The sequence below is a fragment of the Panthera uncia genome, chromosome B4 (assembly GCF_023721935.1).
Source record: "Panthera uncia isolate 11264 chromosome B4, Puncia_PCG_1.0, whole genome shotgun sequence".
Taxonomy (NCBI): Eukaryota; Metazoa; Chordata; class Mammalia; order Carnivora; family Felidae; genus Panthera; species Panthera uncia.
In genome coordinates, this window is record NC_064809.1 from 31,025,929 (window position 1) to 31,045,868 (window position 19,940).

The 19,940-nt window shown below is 33.7% G+C and overlaps 1 protein-coding gene across 7 annotated transcripts in view; it reads right to left on the bottom strand.

Moving 5' to 3' along the window:
- CUL2 (cullin 2) overlaps positions 1–19,940 on the bottom strand; it is a 157,420-nt gene that overhangs the window by 13,379 nt on the left and 124,101 nt on the right. For all 7 annotated transcript variants that reach the window (XM_049626973.1, XM_049626974.1, XM_049626971.1 and 4 more), the window contains 10 exons: positions 16,446–16,542; positions 16,243–16,353; positions 12,796–12,958; positions 9,782–9,906; positions 8,165–8,272; positions 7,160–7,219; positions 6,337–6,465; positions 6,141–6,227; positions 5,005–5,157; positions 4,666–4,743 (listed from right to left, as the gene is read on the bottom strand). In XM_049626973.1, the coding sequence (XP_049482930.1) occupies positions 4,666–4,743; positions 5,005–5,157; positions 6,141–6,227; positions 6,337–6,465; positions 7,160–7,219; positions 8,165–8,272; positions 9,782–9,906; positions 12,796–12,958; positions 16,243–16,353; positions 16,446–16,542 (1,111 nt within the window). The remainder of the gene's footprint in view (positions 1–4,665; positions 4,744–5,004; positions 5,158–6,140; positions 6,228–6,336; positions 6,466–7,159; positions 7,220–8,164; positions 8,273–9,781; positions 9,907–12,795; positions 12,959–16,242; positions 16,354–16,445; positions 16,543–19,940) is intronic.

The window sequence follows — 19,940 nt, forward strand, 5'->3', positions numbered from 1 at the left end:
TCTAATCTCCTATTTGCCAACATATATACTCTTGCTAAAATGACAGGTTGATTAATATTTCTGTGGTTACCTATAAGGTGACATCTACAATTTAACTTTACATCCAGTCAAACACAAATACAAACAAAGTTTCAAGGTACTCATCTTTGTATCTTCTTTTGTTGATATTATTATAAAAAAATTAACATTCTATTATTGTAGCTTTGAAAATTAAAAAACATCTTCCTTGAACTGAATGTATAATTGTAGGACATCAATCCAAAAAGTACCTTTTAAAGAGCCAGTACATAATTTATAGTGAGAAAACAATGCTGAAATGTAAAAAAAAAACAAACCTCAATTTCATTATAACACTAAAAAATAAACGCATCATGTCACAATTCAGAATTATGGACATACTTTCAGCCATGATGTGCCACATGTAATAGTTACACCTAAAGCTTTTATCTGTATATCAAACTTAACCTTTTTTATTCCCAAAACAAAGTTTCAATAAAGCAATCACCAATGTTTGACCTGCCAGCTGCATACTTTCACTCTTTACAGCAGAAGTTTATAGCTGTCAGCCAAGAGAACTAGTGAATTCTTTTCAGCAGTTTATTCCAAGTTTGCCTGGTCCTGGGAAGCTAAAACTTGTTGAGCACGCTTTCCCTCCAATAGCATGATAAATAGGAAATGCCTGGCACCTAAAATACTTAAGATTTTCTGCTTGGTTCTAATCTAGACAAAGAGAAAAGTCAAAATAATGTCATCAAAGAATCCTAGAAGCAGGCTTTGACTAATCATCTCCAGGGGTGTCAATAAATTCAATTACTACTACATAACTCATAATTTTATGATGAATAATTTACAATGAATTTGTGGACAAAAGCAAAATAAAACATTTTGAAATCAAGAAAATCAAACTTTAAAATGCTCTTTATAAATTATTTAAGTGCAAAACTAGCTCCAGGATGTATATTCCAAGCTCTGAAGGCACTTGCTTTGCCTCTTTATACTCCTAGATCTATCAGTCAAGTTTTATTGATAATGATATAGATACATCAACAGAAAACATTCTTTTACCTTAAATTTAAAATCTGATTATAAAGATTTTCATTTCTGTAAATCATCAAGAACAAAAAGTCTCAGTTCCAAATGGAAATATTATAATATTCATCTGGTATTCAAAGATAAAAGCTATAAAACTTTGCTTCATTATATCATTAAACAATTATGTTACCAAAGTTTAGTAGTAAAAAATATGTCTTGCCTCAACTTCTAATTTTAAAATAAGTAACAGGCTAGGACAGCATCTTTTAAATGCCGTTTGAGGGTATTAATTAGAACTCAAGAGGCCTTAAAAATGAATAATTCCTATTCACTTCTAATAGCTGAATTAATACAGATTACTTTATATTTCTTCAGTATTATTCAGATTTATGGACCACGTACAAAGGAAATATAACAAGATTTAATGGTCTAATATGCAAAAATAAATTATTTTTTATTGTTTTAGTTTTTTAACGTTTATTTATTTTTGAGACAGAGAGAGACAGAGCATGAACAGGGGAGGGTCAGAGAGAGAGGGAGACACAGAATCTGAAACAGACTCCAGGCTCTGAGCAGTCAGCACAGAGCCCGATGCGGGGCTCGAACTCACGGATCGCGAGATCATGACCTGAGCCGAAGTCGGACGCTTAACCGACTGAGCCACCCAGGCACCCCAAAAATAAATTATTTTTAATTAAAGTTTAATTTCCATAGTTTTAAGATTCACATGTGTAAAATGAAAGTAAATTTTTTGTGAAATAACCACATATTTTAAGATATAAAATATAGAAAATATCACTAAGGCAAGATGAATTATTTACATGTAAAAATGTACACTGTTAAGTACACAGATGGATTTTCATTCCTATGTAACTGAACCCTTGGATTTACTAGAAAAAAAATAGGAGGACAAACTCCCTCTACTGGTAATTAGCGAAAATCCAAATGGAGAGGACAATATTCTTGGAATCATAAATAGTCAGAAAAAAAAAAACCCGCTGTTTATAAGTGAGGAAAGTGAAACCTGATAAAAGTTATACATTAATAAAGGCTGAAGGGTTTAAAAACCTGATGTTGGAAAATGATTATTTCAAGAGGAGAGAAAAAAAACAACATAAAGTTAAAAGGAAACTATTTGTGGCAGCACCTGTTTTCTGCCTTAATTGTGATTCAAAAACTTGGGCCCTTAAGAAGTAAGTTTTAATACTGTCAAAGATGAGAGGTTAATTTTCTTCCACTTGCCAGATCACAAATACATCAAAATGCCTTACCTGGCTACCCAAACCCTACTCCTAGCTTGCATCTATCCTTTTTGGAAAATCCGTACTAACCTGGGCTCACACTATGCCCACCCAAATGAATGCTTTTCTTCATGTAGTTTCTAAGATGGTCGTGCCACCATGCCTTTCTAAGGAAGATGCAAGAAGTCCCTAAGTTCAACTCCTATTTTGAAAGCCTACCTTATGCCTCGTATCTTGAAATCTACCTGGTTGGTTACACTACTCTAACTCTGCTATTACCATTACTACTATAACTGTTACTTCTTCTATATTAGCTACCATTTATTGAGTACTTATTATACACCAGGCTAAGTGCTTTACATGATCTCATTTTATCTTTGTATCAGCACTCTGAGGTAGTCCTCTTATCAGTTAAAATATTAGAAAGTTATGTGCCCAAAGTCACAGAGCATACATAGTAAATAGCAGCATAGGAATATAAAATAAAAAACTATGATTCCAAAGCCTGTACTGTTATTTTATTTATAATGCTTATTTTGAAAGAAACAAAAAACATACTTACTTTAAAACATGACTCAAAATATCCATTACATATATCTCTAGGGAATAGTGTAATGAAATACCATTTTCATTTTTAACTTCATAACGTATGCATAACCCACTGGTTCATGAACAACCTCAAGTTAGTGTCCAAATAAGGGACTATAAACAATAATGAAGATTTCTCTAGAAAAAAATGTTACCCAAACTTCTAATCAGTCAAGAAATAAGAAACCTCTTTTGGTGAGTTAGTAAATCAAAAAGGGTTAGTTGCAAGAGAAATGAAAACATGTCCACTAAAAAACTTGTACACGAATGTTCACACCAGCATTATGCATATATTAAAAAGGCGGAAACCAACCAAATGTCCATCAACTGATGAATGGACACATATGTGGTACATGCATACAAGAGAATACTATTTGGCAATAAAAAGGAATTAACTACTGATACATGTTATAACATGGGATGAACCTTGACATTATGCTGAGTGAATGAAGTCAGTCACAAATGATATGACTCTGTATGAGATGTCCAGAATAGGCAAATCTATAGAGAAAGAAAGTAGACTGCTTCGGGATGAGTGGAGTGGTGAAGGGAGTTAAGGAAAAATGAGGAATGACTACAAATGGGTAGGGGGTTTTGGAGGGGCGATTTTGGGGTAATAAAAATGTTTTAAAATGGATTGTGTGATGGTTGCACAACTGCGAATATACTAAAAACCACTGAAATTGTACATGTTAAATGGGTGAATTGTATAGTGCTATGGTTTGAACATCTGTGTCCCTCCCAAATTCCTATGCTAAAATCCTAATGCCCAATGTGATGGTATTAGGAGATGAGGCCTCTGGGAGGTGCTTGGATCATAAGTATGGAACCCTCAGGAACAGGATTAGTGCTAATAGAAGAGAGACCTCACAGAGCTCCTTAGCGCCTTCTACCACGTGAGGACACAAGAAGTCTGTGGCCTGAACATGGCCCTCACCCAATCACGCCGGCACCCTGTTCTTAGGTTTCCAGCGTCCAGAACTGTGAGAAATAAATTTCTGTTGTTTATAAGCCACCCAGGCTGTGGTCTTTTGTTAGTTAGAGCAGCCTGAACAGGCTAAGACATATGTTATACGAATTATAGCTCAATAAAGCTGTAAAGATACAGTCTCTACAGTCTTTTTAAAAGCTTTTTGGTAAGCATTGTAAGGTTTATTTACAGTTGCACTTTAAAGCATTTTTTCTAGGTTATTTCACATTCCATATATTTACCTAAATCACAGTCCAGAAATAAAAATAACTATCACAGGGGATAAATGTGGAGGCTCAAAAATGGCTCCAAAACTGAATGAAAAATTAGAAAATGATCATTTTAAGTACTGTGTTCTAAGCTGTCTTCTAATATCAAAATTTCTATAACTTAAAACTGCTTAAGAGCAGATAACAGATTTAATAAAAATGAGACACACTTGACAAAGAACTGGATGACACACTTAGCATTTTAGTTTTTTTTTTTTAGTTTATTTACCTTGAGAGAGCAAGACATGGGGCTCAGTCTCACTAACCTTGAGATCATGACCTAAGCCAAAATTAAGAGTCTGACTTGGCCACCCTGGCAACCCCTTAGCATTTAGCCAACTTAGTATTTAACTGACTGAGCAACCGAGGCACTGCCTTAGCATTTTAGTTTTAATATTAGGAACCACAATAATTTACATTTTTCCTACAAGGCAGACTAACTATAATTTGTGAATATACTTTTATATCACATGAGCCCTCAAGGCTTTGTAAAAATATTTAAATATAACGTGAAGACAATTATTAAAATTTCTTTGGTCTTCTAATATATTTTCTGCAAACTTACCATCTGTACACTTTTTTCCAATTCCTGGGGAATTGCAAATGTAGATGAAGGAGCCTGAGTAAGAGGCCATGCACCAGCCTACGAGGAAAAAAGTTAAACAAATAAATATCTAACTTAAAAGTAAATATTTTTAAAATGATTTAAGCAACTAAAGCACCTTTTTTTTTAATCTCCCTTAAAATGTTGATAAAGCCCATCAACATTTCTATCATGACATATTTCATTCCAAATCAATATAACATGTAACTTTAGAAGATAGCATCCACTGACTGAAAGAAATGTAATCAGGCATCCATTATTAATCCTTTGTATCAGAGTTTTTGAAATGGTTAGTCATACCTGTAGAACATATATTTGAAAACTAATTCCCAAATCTATTACTGTGTCTTGATTTTTGATAAAATTGTTGAACTTATTGTTGAGATCAGCACTGACACTCATATCTGTATACATCCGATGAAGCTTGCTGGTAAACTCATAACCACAGGCTTGCTGTAAAAGAAACAGTTTTTAAAAATAAAAATAAAAAACCACATTGATTATTAAAAGAATGTGATAGGTCTACAGTCAAACATCCTGCTTGTATATTTACACCAGAGGCCTATATTATTCATAATCTAAAGCAGCTATTCAAAACAAAACCTTTCAAAAAAATTTTTCTGTTTAAATGCAGAATAAATGAGAACACATATTTATGAAACAATAAATTTCCCTTTAAAACAAAAACTTTTCTATAAATTCATATATCCTATTTCAACACTACAAAATGTCCACTATATGTAAGACACCTTTTAAGGTTTATATATAGTATTAAACACACATGAAAGATGACTGGGAATATTTGAGCCAGTAGTCAATTTAAAAAGGAGGGTATTTAGACATATTTTTAATGCCGTCTATTGAAATCTACCTCTTTGAAATTATTTAAAACTCTGTCATCACCAGGTCAGAAAATTTGGATCTCTAATCTTGGGATACAAAACGCTTTGTGTTAACATCATTTTTAAAATTTAAAAAGTTATTGATATATTTAAAAAGGACCACATATTATATTCTGTGTCTACTATATAGGAAAATGATCAACTACTGAATAACACAGGATAAGAACCAGCTACTACTTATCTCATCAGTCCATAAGCTAAAATGATGTAGAAATATTTACAAAGGAAATCAACTGTACTCCAAACTTGTACTTAAAAGAATAATTTCGGTGTATTCATTTATAAGTAATACAAGTCTTTTGTAAAATTAACACTGTTTATATCTTGTGGATAATTTTATATCAATATATAGAGAGGGATTTTGTCCTTTCAATGCAGAATTTGCATATCCCACCACACAAATATACATTCTACATTTTAACCAATCACCTATTGATGAAAGATTTCGTTACTACATATAATGTTGCAAATAAATATATTTATGTGCTAGTGGAATAATTTTTAGGACATTATTAGATCACAGGCTTAAATTACCTTTAATTTATTGATCATGGCTTCTTCAGAATCCATAGACATAGATAACCCGTGAATTAAACGCTTCGCCAGCATTCTTGCGTAGAACTACATTAAAAAATTTTTTTAAAGATTACTTCCTTTCTGATGATTTAAAGTTCAAAACTAAATCAAAGCAGACTGAAACACAAATATAACTTCCTTATTTATAACTTACCTTTTGAAAAACATCTTTATCATCGATATACTTGAAAACAGTGATGAAGCTCGTGAGTTTGTCTTCTACTTCATTCTCAGTCATCCCCTTCGCTGACTTCTTTAGTAAGTTGTCACAGTACTTGGCAAGCTGAAGTAGAAATTGACAGTAAGTTTTAGAAAGGGCCCTTCTGTACATATCATGCCTCAAAGGAGGCAAGGTGGCAAAAATACAAAATAAGATCAATGGACAGGGTCTCTGGCATCCTAAAGCTTTTATTTTAAAAACATGAACATGACCTTAAAATATAGGTCTTAAGGTAAAAACCAAAACAACAACAACAAAAACAAAAACACGTAGAAACAACCCAAAAATCTAATCAACATGTAGTGACCAATAAAGCATTGATACAAATAATGTAAGTTTCAAAAGAACACCTAGATGAGTTTTGAGAGGCTCTGTAATTTATTATGTTAAATAAGTACTTTTCTTTTAGGCTATCAAAAACTTACCATCAATTTTTTTTAGAGTTCAGATAAAAAAAAATCCCTAATGCAAATTATTTCAAAGCAAACGTATTTTAAACCCCAAACATAAAATGGAATATTTTCTCCTTCAGTTATTCCTTAAAAACAAAAAAGGCTTCAGCATATGGCCAATTGCATTCCTTAAATATATGCCAAATTATACACAATGTATATAATCACTTTTATTTTTAATAATTTAATTTCATCTATTTTTCTGAAAGAGACTACAAAAGCAAATTAATTTGATGTTCTCCTCAGTTTTCTTTTTCTAATACTGATTTTCCATAAGATTATTTTTAAGCAATCATCAAACCTACCAGTTCAGGTGCTTTGCAAACAGACTTGGGTTCTCTGTAATTTACAACCGATGTAAGGGCCTACATAAGAAAACAGACCAATAATTAGTCCCCAGGAATAGGGGAAAAGTGCAGATGGTTCAACAGAGAATGTTATTATCTGTAAATCCAAAAATTAGTGGCTCACACAAAACACGGCATTCTGATGGTAGTGTTCTTGTTTTCATATTTAACACAGGGTAAATTTCTCTAACTCTATTCCTCATGGTAACTACATAAAAATTATATATATTGTTCCTACTGAAAATATTCTCTATAACTCATTATTGCTATTTGAACACAGATAAAATAAGACTACATTTTAAAAAATTTTACAATAGCTATGTAAGCAAATTTTCCTTTAAGGTATACTAAAATCCAAAAGTTTGTAAAACGTATTTATTTTTCTTTCAAATATCATTGTTATTTCAAATATTTCAAATATAGTAGCCTAAGTATTATATTTAAAGGAAAAATCACTACTAAAGAATATTAAAATTACACATGCATTTTTGAAGATACTAGTTTATTAAAAATTTCCCCTATATTGCATACTCATGGGAAATTCAATTCCCATATAATTCAAACATTTGATTTAACCACTCAGTTATTAATCTAAAAGTTTTATTTTGAGGCGCCTGGGTGGCTCTGTCGGTTGAGCGTCTGACTTTGGCTCAGGTCATGATCTTGCAGTCCGTGAGTTCAAGCCCCGCAATGGGCTTGTTGCTGTCACCTGTCAGTGCAAAACCCTCTTTGGATCCTCTGTTCCCTCCTCTCTCCACCCCTCCCCTGTTTGTTCTTTTTCTCTCAAAAAATAAATAAAAAACATTAAAAAAGAAAAAGAAAAAGAAAAAAAGAAAAGTTATATTTCAATTCTGACTTTGTCTAGATTAGAAGTCATACACATAATCAGTTAGAAGCTCAAATTCTGAAACTGCCTAAAGAATAGTGATTAAATAGAATTATATATACACATTAAAAAGTTACCTTATCCAATGCACTCATAAAGTGCTGATCACCATTTAAAACAGTGTTGATTAGTTGAACAAATTTACCATGTACTTCCAAAACTGACTCCACAAATAGTGTTGGCATCTACAAATATGAAATACAAAGTACAAAATCACATTTTAAGAAGGATAAAATTAGGCTCACTAAAGAATTGCTTCATTATGTGTAAAGTTTTTCCCAAGCAAATTAATGTTATATACACATTATATATCTAGATATCTAGATAACTAGATATCTAGATATATATCTACATATAGACCCTCAAAAATGTTTTTAACTAAGATGGCTTTAAAAATCTAAAACTTTGGTATGGAAATTAGCTTGTCATTCAACATCATTGAAATGCAGGACTCTAGTTCTTTTGCCAGAAAAACCGACTAAAAACACTTCTGTGTTGGAATACCGTATCTTAAGGGTAACAAGATACAGCCTCTCAACTACCAGGCCTATCACTTTCATAGAGGATAATATAAACAAAAACTGCCTTCAAAGCTACTGAAGGCTGAGAGGGAAAGGAGAGCTAAAAAGCCAGAATCTGTGAAAACAGAGACCCCTGGAACTAAGCAGTACAATTCCCTACATCTCAGAGGGAAGAAGTATCTAGCAGTGCAAAGTGAGTTTTTGATCTTAATGGAGGGAACTATGTCAGCTAAAATTATCTGGGTCTACTACAAATGTATTCTCTTACACTCCCACCCCCTTGTCCTTGACACCAATCTCTGCCTCTTTGCCTAGTACCATTTAACACCCAGAATCTAAAAAATATAGATTAATAAACCTAGGCTTTACAAAAATGGAAAACTTATTAGTGTGGCAAAACCATTACTGTGGCAGGATATAAAAATCACTGGAGTGATGAGCATTTAATAAATGCTCCTAAACAATGATATCCATATAGAGATTACTGCAAATGAAGAGCCAAAAGCTCTACTTCAGGAAAAGAAAGAAGTAACATTTCATGTCATGTCTATCTTATTTGTCAAGCCATCACTAGTGATAACAAAGGCGGTGATCCAAAAAGATTTGATGATACGAACACATATTGAGAAGAAAGACACCCTGTTGTAAACGGTCATTTGACTGACAAGGAACTCTTCAGAAAGATGGGTGTTAGGAACATGAGGATACTGCTGGATATTCTGGGTAGTAAGCATATATTTAGGGAAGATTGTTTCAATTTAAATTTGCTTCCTGGACTACCAAATTCAGAGCATTTATAAAGAAAGCAAATTGTAATTTGCCTATACTGCCTTTGATAGATACCATTACTACTATAACTATTAATGCCAGTTACATAGAAACACAATCATTTACAAACAGCAAACTTATTTTTCTGTGAGAAGTTAATTAACAATTGCTAAATGAACACATCAGTATAACTAAGAAGCCTATCTCATTCAATGACTTTCTAATAATACGGTAATTCCAAAATAAGGACAACAAACTATAGGTTTAAAACATATTTTAATAAATATGTTTCATTTGTTATCATGGTAGGACTCTTCTGCCATTGTTTAAAATAGTGAAGTCAAAAGAAAAACTCCATGATATTCTGATTAAGAGAAAAACATCCCAGCTCCTTATATAACTCACATTTTCCTGAGTAAGATTACTGGTTGCTCTAAGGCCCTCATCATGGATATGATTTTGCAGCTCCTGAATCATATGAGGTAAACCAGTGGACACAGCACGAAGTAAGACATACATATTTGCCATGTCTGAAGAGAAAAAGAAAATTTGATTATTAAATTTCCAAAGAGTTCAAATAATATTTTAATGCAATAGGTAATATATGGTTCAAAATGCAGAGTTACAAGAGAATGCAGAGAAAGTCCCCCACACCCATCTCCAACCATCCAGTCCTCCTTTCCTACAGGAAAGGAATACTGTAGTTAATACCTTTTCAAAGATGTTTCATGCACATTCAAACAAATACAGATAGTCTTTCCTCTGCATCTTTTTACACAAAAAGTGTAGCCCGTTTTATGTATTATCTGCAATTGTATAACACACTATTTTAACTTAAGAGATCTTTTTATATCATTACACAGTGTATTTCACATATTTTATAACTGCATAGCACATTATATGGCTATATTACAAATGCTTACAAATTTATGAAAATTTGGTTGTTTCCAATCTCTTGCTATTACAACATTACAATTACTAAACCTGTATATTAGCAAGCATATCTGTAGTATAAATCCCTGGAAGTGGGATTGTTATGTCAAAGCTTCATCCTCTAAACAGATCCTTATAACACAGCTCCCAACAGCAGGAAGTTCCCTTGCCAACAATGTGTTATCAAATGTTTTGATCTTTCCCACTGAGAGGTGAAAATGATGTCTCTGTGCAGTATTTTTAAACTTTTTATTGAAATATAACACACGCATAAAAAGTGTGCAAACATGTATCTAAATGAATTGTCATAGGTGAACACATAAACACCCACGTGATCACCCTGGGTAAGAAACAGACATTTCCTACACCTACAAGTTCCCTGCATGCCTCCTCCCAATCACTACTCCTCTTGCTCTTCCTCAAAGGCAATCACTGTCATGACTACCAACCCACAGATTAGTTTTGCTTGTTTTGATTTATAAAAATGGAATCATACAATTCCTTCATGTTTGGTTACTTTGGTTCAACATATTTATAAGGTTGATCTACATTTTGTATGGTAGCTGTAATCTGTCCATTTTCACTCCTCTATAATATTTCATTGTATGAATATACTGTACTTCATCTATTCTGTTATTGAACATTTGAACTGTTTATGGTTTGGGGCTGATACAAATAACACTGCAATGAACATTCTTGTACCTTTTTGTACGTATTTGCACACAGTTTGGGCAGGGGATTATGTATCTGGGAGACAATGTCAGTGTTTCAAAGCAGTTGCATCAATTTATATTCTGAGCCTAGTGTATAACAAGCTCTCTGTACTCCACACATTTCCTAATGCTTATTATATTCAATTTTTTAAATTTTATATCAAAATGTGACTATTGATATCACTGTGGTTAATTTGTATTCCCCTATTTTAATAAGATTGAGGGCCTTTGTATATGTTTACTGGCTACTTGGATACCCTCTACTCTGCAGTAACTGTTCAAATTTCTTGACCATTTTATACTTTAGACATAAACCTTTTTCAGTCATTGCAAATATATTACCCTATGATTGTCTTTTGATACTTTTAATGGTCTTTTAATGACCCAACGTTTTTAATTTTAATGCAGTCCACTAGATCAATCTTTCCTTTGTGGTTAGTGCTTTTTGTGTCTTATTTAAAATTATCTTTCCCTACCTCAAGGTCATGAAGTTATTCTCCTACATTATATTCTCACAGTGTTACTGTTTTACATTTAGGTCAAAAGCCTACAATGTATTGACTGATTCTGGACATGCTGTCTGAGGTACAGATCAAATTTTACTTTTTTCCCCAAGTGATTATCCAATGGACTCAGCACTATGTGTTAAAAAGACTATACCTTTCACCCATTGCTTTACAGTGTTACTTTGGTCGTAAATCAAGTATCTATTGTATGTATGCATGGGTTCTTTCTATGCTATTTTATTCTATTGGTCTATCTCTCTACCCTTACACCAATGCCTCGATGTCTTAATTACTGTAGTTTTATCATAAATCATGCTATCCTGCAGTCTTCCCATTATGGTCTTTAAGACTGTTTTGACTTTTCTTAGTCTAAGAGTTTAACTTTCAGAATTAAAACAAACAAACAAACAAACAAAAATCAAACCACTTCAGTTTTGAGTATATTCTCCTGATCTATAAATCAATGTTGCTTTCAACAGTGTTTAGTTTTTTGGGGCGCCTGGGTTTGTTAAGCGTCCGACTGTGGCTCAGGTCATAATCTCACAATTCATGGGTTCCAGTCCCACAACAGGCTCTGTGTTGACAGCTCAGAGCCTGGAGCCTGCTTTGGATTCTGTGTCTCCCTTTCTCTCTGCCCCTCCCCACACCTCTCTCTCATGCACGCACACGCGCGCGCACACACACACACACACACACACACACACACACACACACTTTCTCTCTCTCAAAAAAACATTAAAAAACCAATGTTTAGTTTTTTGTGTAAGTCTGGCACATATCTTGTTATGTTTACTCCCTGCTAGTGAAAATTTTTAGTGCTATTTTGTCTTTTTTAAAAAAAAATCCCATTTTTTTACTGCTTATTACTAGCATCTCATTGCATCTTTATTTTGTATTTTCTTCTATTTTGAGTGAGATTAAGCATCTCCGTGTATTTACAATCTATTCACGTTTCCTCTTCATCTTCTTTGCTTTTTTTCCTGTTTATTAGAAACTCTTAATGTATTAAGGAAATTAGCCCTTGTGATACACAAAAATGTGCAAACACATTTTCCTAGTTTTACTTTTGACTTAGGAATATACTTTGAACATATACTTTTCCAAAACAGTCTTTCAACGTAGATTATTAAAAATCTGTAAAAAGGCACATCGAATATCTTAGAGACTATTACTAAAAATACTTGAAATCTAAGGAAGTTTGAAGATGATGTAAAAAGTGGGTTTATAATTTAATATCTATTCATAGTTACTGTTTCATATCACTTACCATTTTTTTTCTCTTGTCGGATGATATTATGACATTCTGCATGTAAGAACTGTAAGTGGTCTGCTACCATTCGTTGCTGACATTCATGAATCACTTTAGTATATGAACTTGGATGCAAGTATTTTCGACATCGAATTTCTTCATCTTTTAATCTACCTAGAACCTTTAGAAATATATTCTTACAGTCATGACCTACTATGAGGAAAAACCTGTTATCAGTAAGTAACTTAGGTAGCCTCAATTTAATGGCTCAATTAAATATGGCCAGGTAACAAATAAAGATTATATAACCAACGTAAGTCCACATTCTATAAATGATTTCAATTTTTTATTTAGGCTACTAGCTATCACCTACATTTCACCAAAATCTTATGAATAAGAACTAATAAAGTTAAGTGGTCTACATTTTGTCTTCATTTTAAAGGCAAGTTAATATGCAACAGGAAAAGTGGGTAAAAATTATTAAAAAATAGAACAGGTGGTTACTTTATGAATATTTAACTATCAAACTAAAAAATAATTTACATCAACTGGATCAAGTAGATTAATCTAATTATTTTATATTGGTTCCTCTTATAAAATGTAAATGTAAACAGTATGTACATTAATTATCACATTAAAGATTTCATTAAAATTTTTGACAGTCAAATATATTTAGTCTTAGTTAAATATGTCAATCAAGATCTTTAGTAAAGCTTATCCTATATAAGAAACTTTGGGCTACAAACAATATACTGATTAATATTAATAAGAACCAGCTAATAAAGATAAAAGCTAGAGAATCTGGCTAATTTCTACCTCAAAACAAAACGGCATTTGCAATAAAAATCATGCTAGCATAGTATAGACTTTGAAAATACCCTGCAATGCAAAGCTATATAACTAGAGTTTTTGAACTTAACAGGTCCCAGAGAACTATGTATAGGTAAGCCTTTAGGGAGTACTACTGATTTGTCTGGGCATAATTAGATAATACTGGGGGGAGGGAGTGCCTGGTGGCTCAGTTGGTTAAGCATCCAAGTCTTGGTTTCAGCTCAAGTCATGATTTCATGGTTTAGAGACTGAGTCCCACGCTGATAGCATGCAGCCTGCTTGGGATTTACTCTCTCCTCCTCCCTCTGCCCCTCCCCTGCTCACACTCTCTCCCTCTCTCTTAAAGTAAACAAACAAAACTTAAAAAAAAAGAAGCTAATACTGGGATGAAAGGTGATGTTGAGAGGGGAAATAAGACATCATTCCTGGATACCTCTCAGATACCTTTTGATGAAAATGAGGTAAAGATGGAAGAGAGATTCATGGTCCTATCTTTGCTACCCTGTGGAACCAGGAGTTCAGGGCAGACACAGAAACCAAAGGTAGCCAAAAAAGTATCCAGACTAAAAGATGATGGGGCATCTGGGTGGCTCTGCTGGTTAAGCGTCGACTCTTGATTTCAGCTCAAGTGATCTCATGCTTGTGAGATCAAGCCGCACATAGGGCTCCAGGCCCTGTGCTGGGCATGGAGCCTACTTAAGATTCTCTTTCTTCCTCTTCCTCTGCCCCTCCCTGCTCATTCATGTGCATATGTGTGAACTGTCTCTCTCTCAAAAAATAATAATAATAATAATAGCCTATAAGATGTTTATAGCACATATTTAATCAACGAAGACAGTCATTTTGGTCAGTAAGTTTTTCTTTCAAAACAAAAATATCCCTTAAAAGGATTATGCCTATTAATCATTATAGTGCACTGTAAGTGACTTTAGTGTTTATGGGTTAACTAAATGCAACAGGAATTAGAGTCTGGAGGTGAGGAAGGATGAGTAAAGGAAAAAAAAAATAATGACAATTGGGAGAAGGGTACGTATCAACAGGAAGGTAGACAAGAGTGGAGTATCTCCGTGCAAGGCTTCAAATAGTTACAAAATCACTTATAGCTGGGGAGGAAAGGCCAAAACTACAGGTAAAATACAGAAAGAGAAGTAGGACGGCTACATTAGTCTGTAAATTAAATGAACTACTTTTATATATGCTATTTCCCAAACATAATTTCCAAAGGCCCTCCTTTTTACAGTTTGAGATATAATTTACTTATTGTATGATTTACCCATTTAAAATATAATTCAATGGTTTGGGTGTATTACATTATTAGTGTTTTCAAAATTGTGGTAAAATATATATAACATAAAATATGTCACTTTAACCACTTTTTGACTGTGTTCAGTGGCACTAATTACATTCACAGTGTTGTGCAACTATTTCTAAAACTTTTTCACCACACCGAACAAAAACTCTTTAACCATTAAACAATAACTCTCTATTCTCTCCTCCCAGTAACATCTCAACAACTTTCTGTCTCCATTAATTTATCTAATCTAGATATCCCACATTCTAGACAGTGTATGGTTCTACCTAAGTGAAAATACAGTATTTTTGCCAAGGGCCTCCTTGTGAACCAAATGTAACAAGGAGTGTACGTATCACTGATATTCTGTGCATACTTTTCAGGATTGGACCTAGAACCTTTAACAAGAGTCTAAGATGCAAAAAGGGCTTGGAGCTAAGAACCACTGACTTAATGTAACCTCTTAATAGATGGAGAAACATGTCCCAGAGGCTTACTCAAGGTACCAGAGCTAGTGACAACAGTAGGAAGAGAATAAAAGAGCTCAGACTTCTAGACCTGGGCTTTGTGGAATATATAATGTATCAGGAAGTACAGATATTTCTTAACCTGTCATCTATGGAGGCCAGTCTATAATTATTCCACTTATAATACATTATTTTTCTTGGCTAAACAAACTAACAGATATCATCCTATAATAAAATGCTTGAAATTCAGTACAGCAAGTGAAAAAACCTGGCTAAAAATTTAATACATCTTATATGATGGCTGACTTTATAACTATTCCTTTACCAAGAAAATACACATACAGCTTTAAATATGGTAATCAATAAATGTTGGTTTAAGGATTAATTAAAGTTTCTTCTGGAGCTTTTACTCAGTCTTCCAAAAGTTGAACAGACCCAAAGAGTAACCTATCCAAATATCTAGAATTATTATATTTTTCCTTATTTTCACTTCCATTTTAAAGAAGAAAAGATAAAAACCCACATACCTCGCTTCTATGTTTATCCTATGCCTTAAACTTATCTACTAAGCATAAATATAGTTTATCCTTTAGCCAAGACTGTGAATATTAATTTTAAAGGCAAGCAAATCAAGCAATCAGGATTTATCAAAAAGCATCAACCATGATGAAAATTGGATAGCACTTTTTCTCATGGAAAATGCCACAGCAAGAACAATGATTTATCAATAGGAGGAATTGCACATTAATTATAACCCAGAGTAATGATCAAACAAATAAAAGCTTTTTCCACTTTCTTAATTAAGAAAACAAATGTTAGATAAAACCATGCCTGACATATAAGAGATGATGCATTTAACATAATATGCTTTCTTACCTTTTCCATATACTGTGAGCAGTTTGATTCTTGTAATAAATTTGAAGCTTCTTGTTTGTAATATTCTCCTGTTTCAGTCAGAAAGGGAGACTCAAAGATTTCCTGATAAAACTAAATAAATCAATTAAAATTTAATTAAAAAATGAGAACAAGTAATTTAAAAAATTAAAGGTTTGATTATGTTTTTAAAGGAGGCTTTTTACCTTTAAGGGGAATTTTTTCTTATACTGTTCAACATGAACAAAGGAGTTAATAACCCCATGGATTACTTTCTGGTTTGGGTCTTCTCCACCACGATCACTAAAACAAGGTATAACAAAAAATATTGAGAATACAATTATCTATGGAAAAATAGCAAAGAATGCCAAAATATGGCTGTTAATATTCTATTGGTCTAATCAATTTATAAAGCATTTTAAACTTAAGAATAATTTTTTTCATATCATAGCTGAATTAATATTTATGATAGTTAATGTAGTCATTAGATGTCATTTCAATAAATGAGAAAAGTGTTAATCGTAAATACTACATTGATACTCGGACGATACTACTTTCATTTTAGAGTAGACATGAGGCCATTAATTCAAGACTTTTAAGACTGATGGTTAAAAATATTTGAATTTGACTTGCCACAAACTGTTACTAGAGGATTTGGTCAGAATTCAGTCTGGACCATTACAAGTATGCCCATAATAATCTGACAGTACACATAAACTCTATATATTATTACTCTCTGAAGGGACTAATAGGTGCTATTCTCTAAGAGATCTGCCACTGAGTTGCTTCCCATGCAAACACAAAGGTTTTTGGAAATTTTAGACATTTAGTGAGATATGTTTCAGTATTTCTATATCCCTTTACAGCTGCAAAGGAATCTAAAATCACCTCAATTATTCATGTGACATTTGGTAAGTTCCTACTTAGCCAAGGCACTATTTGTAATGCAAGTTTTATTTATCAAAAAATTGTTTTTAATGTTTAATTTATTTTTGAGAGAGAGAGAGACAGAGCATGAGTGGGGGTAGGGCAGAGAGAGAGGGAAACACAGAATCTGAAGCAGGCTCCAGACTCCGAGCTGTCAGCACAGAGCCCGACGCAGGGCTCGAACTCATGAACTGTGAGATCATGCCCTGAGCTGAAGTTGGACACTCAACCAACTGAGCCACCCAGGCGCCCCTAAGATGCAAGTTTTAAACATGGTAACAAGTGTAGGTGAATGTCAGGCTTTCTAATTACAGAAAGAGGTAAATGAAATAGAAAAAAATAGTTTGCCTAAAGCCACAGCCCAACAGTCTGGCCCAAAGTTGGGAGTTTCTGACTCCAGTACTAATGCTCAAATCAAACCATTATGCGGTCAAAGGTATACCTTCCTCCTGGCAATCTTTCACCTCACTTTAAAATGTCTTTTTTTTCCCTCTGAGTTAATATTTATTTTACAGAGAGAACAACAGAAAATACATGATCACCATTCCATCGTAAAAATATCTTGTTCTTTACAGTAGGATAAAAAGACTTTCTAACATTTTTGAAAAGTGTTGAGGCAATGATGTTTACATATTAGTGTCCCTCCCTGCATCTCTCTAATACTCTTTCATTCTTTCTTTAATTATCTGGATAGTCTGGGGGAAGGTTTTTGTACTTGAACAAATATAGGTATAATAATTCTGTCAGTTATAAAATCTCAGATACAAAATCTACATTTTGATATTACTAACAAAAGCAATGAGTTCCTATAATGTCACATACACTGCTCTGCTCACCTTCTATTAGTTCCTTCCTAAATCCAAATTAAATCTGGTGAAATAATGATCTAACCTATCTCATCTATTTGGAACACACCAGATTTTTTTTTCTTTTAACTTTGCCTAGGGCCAAACAAAAATCAGTCAAGAATGAGAAACGTCTGAATTTTTGGAAAATTAGACTACTAAAATTCTTTTCATGACCAAAGTCTATTCTCCCTGCTCAGCACCAGGAAAACTTCCACTCCTGATATTCTCAGCATTCTTGCCATTTGTTTCTGATCCCAAAAGGCCCAGGTAAGCTGGAATTGGGTAACACACTGTCTAGAAGAAACACAGATATTCCTAGTGCTTAATAACTAAGCTGTCCTCCCTAGAAAGGTAACAGCTGAATTCAGAAACTCTTAGGCATAATTATTCAATCTTTAAATCACCACACACTTTTATAACTATACAAAACATTATAAATATACAGCATTTCTATTAGGCTGACAGATAATGAAAATAAACTGAAATGATACCAAGTTAGTAATACACAAAAGCACTGACTAAATTGGTCATCTGAATAAACTCTAGTTTTCATCTAAGAACCTTGGTCCCAAGAGATAAACCCTGAGAAAAGAAATGAATTTTTAGAAATATCGCTAATTATTTTATCTTAACAGGACTGTGTGGCAAATGTCTACAAAAGTCATAATGAAATTACCAACATAATGAAACCAATCAGCTGAGATGATAGGGACCAAAAGAAATATTTAGCATAGACCTTAAGACCAGGATTTTAGAGTCAGGCTGCCTGGGTTTGAGTTCTGGCTGCATTAATATGTCACCTTGGGCAGGCACTTCTTAACCTCTTGGTACTCACTCCGATCTCCTCTTCTGTAAAGTGGGGATAATAAAAGTACCTACACCTCATGGCTGTGAGGATGTGGTAAAGATTAAGCACAACGCAAGAAAGCATGTAACACAGTGCTTGGTGTAGGAATAAACAATTAATAAATACCACCTATTATTTTAAGTACTAATAGGAACAAAATGGAAGCATTTTTAATATATTAGAGAAGAGAATAAAGAGACCAAAAAAGCACTGATTGTCATTTTAAAATCAAAGCTTTTGAAGCCTATGAAATAAATGAGCTTTTAACTCAAACAGCAGACCAAATTTTTGACAGTCGTCAAAAGTTAGGCTGGAACTCTCAAAAGTCTTGATACTGATATATGACAAGGGGTACATTAATCTCTTAGTGAAACCTTCCCTTTACCCGTATGTTTAAATGAAAGTAGCGTTCCAGCAAACTAAATGCAGTCCCCTGTCCCTACTGTAAATCTGGGAAATGACAGGAAGGTTACTTTTTAGTACCCCATTGTTGGCGGTAGCCCTTGGACTTAAAGAAATTGAAAAAAGATGGAAAGAAGACAGGACAGTGTGGGAAAATAAAACTATACGCAAAAATGCACAAGAGAATGAAATGCTACAAGGAGAGGATGGGAAGGGAGTAGAGGAAGACAGGCAAAGAAGTGGCAGACACCGAAAGCTGGACAGCACAGAAAGTTGATAAAACCATCCAGGACATGAGGAGCAAGAGTCAGTCTCTGAAGCAAGATGAGTCGCAGCTCTGTGTGTGTGACCCTCTGGGGCGTTAAGGCGGGGCATGAGAGGCAGCGGAGCTCAAGAAGGGAAACCGCTGCAACCAGAAGACTTGCTGCGGCCCTCACCTGAGAACACCTTCTAGTTTCCCCTATTCCCACCCGAGAAAGGCAATGGGAAATCGAGGAAATGTTTTACCTTCAGACTGGCAAGATTTCCTAACAGCAAGTATTGCTGAATGGCAGAGAAACAGGCATTCTCACATTCTGCTTGTGGAAGAACAAGCGCATCAGAGGGCAAACTGGCAAAATTCTAAATGCATGTACTCTATGGCTCCAAACAAACATCTGCATTCATGCATGATAAAA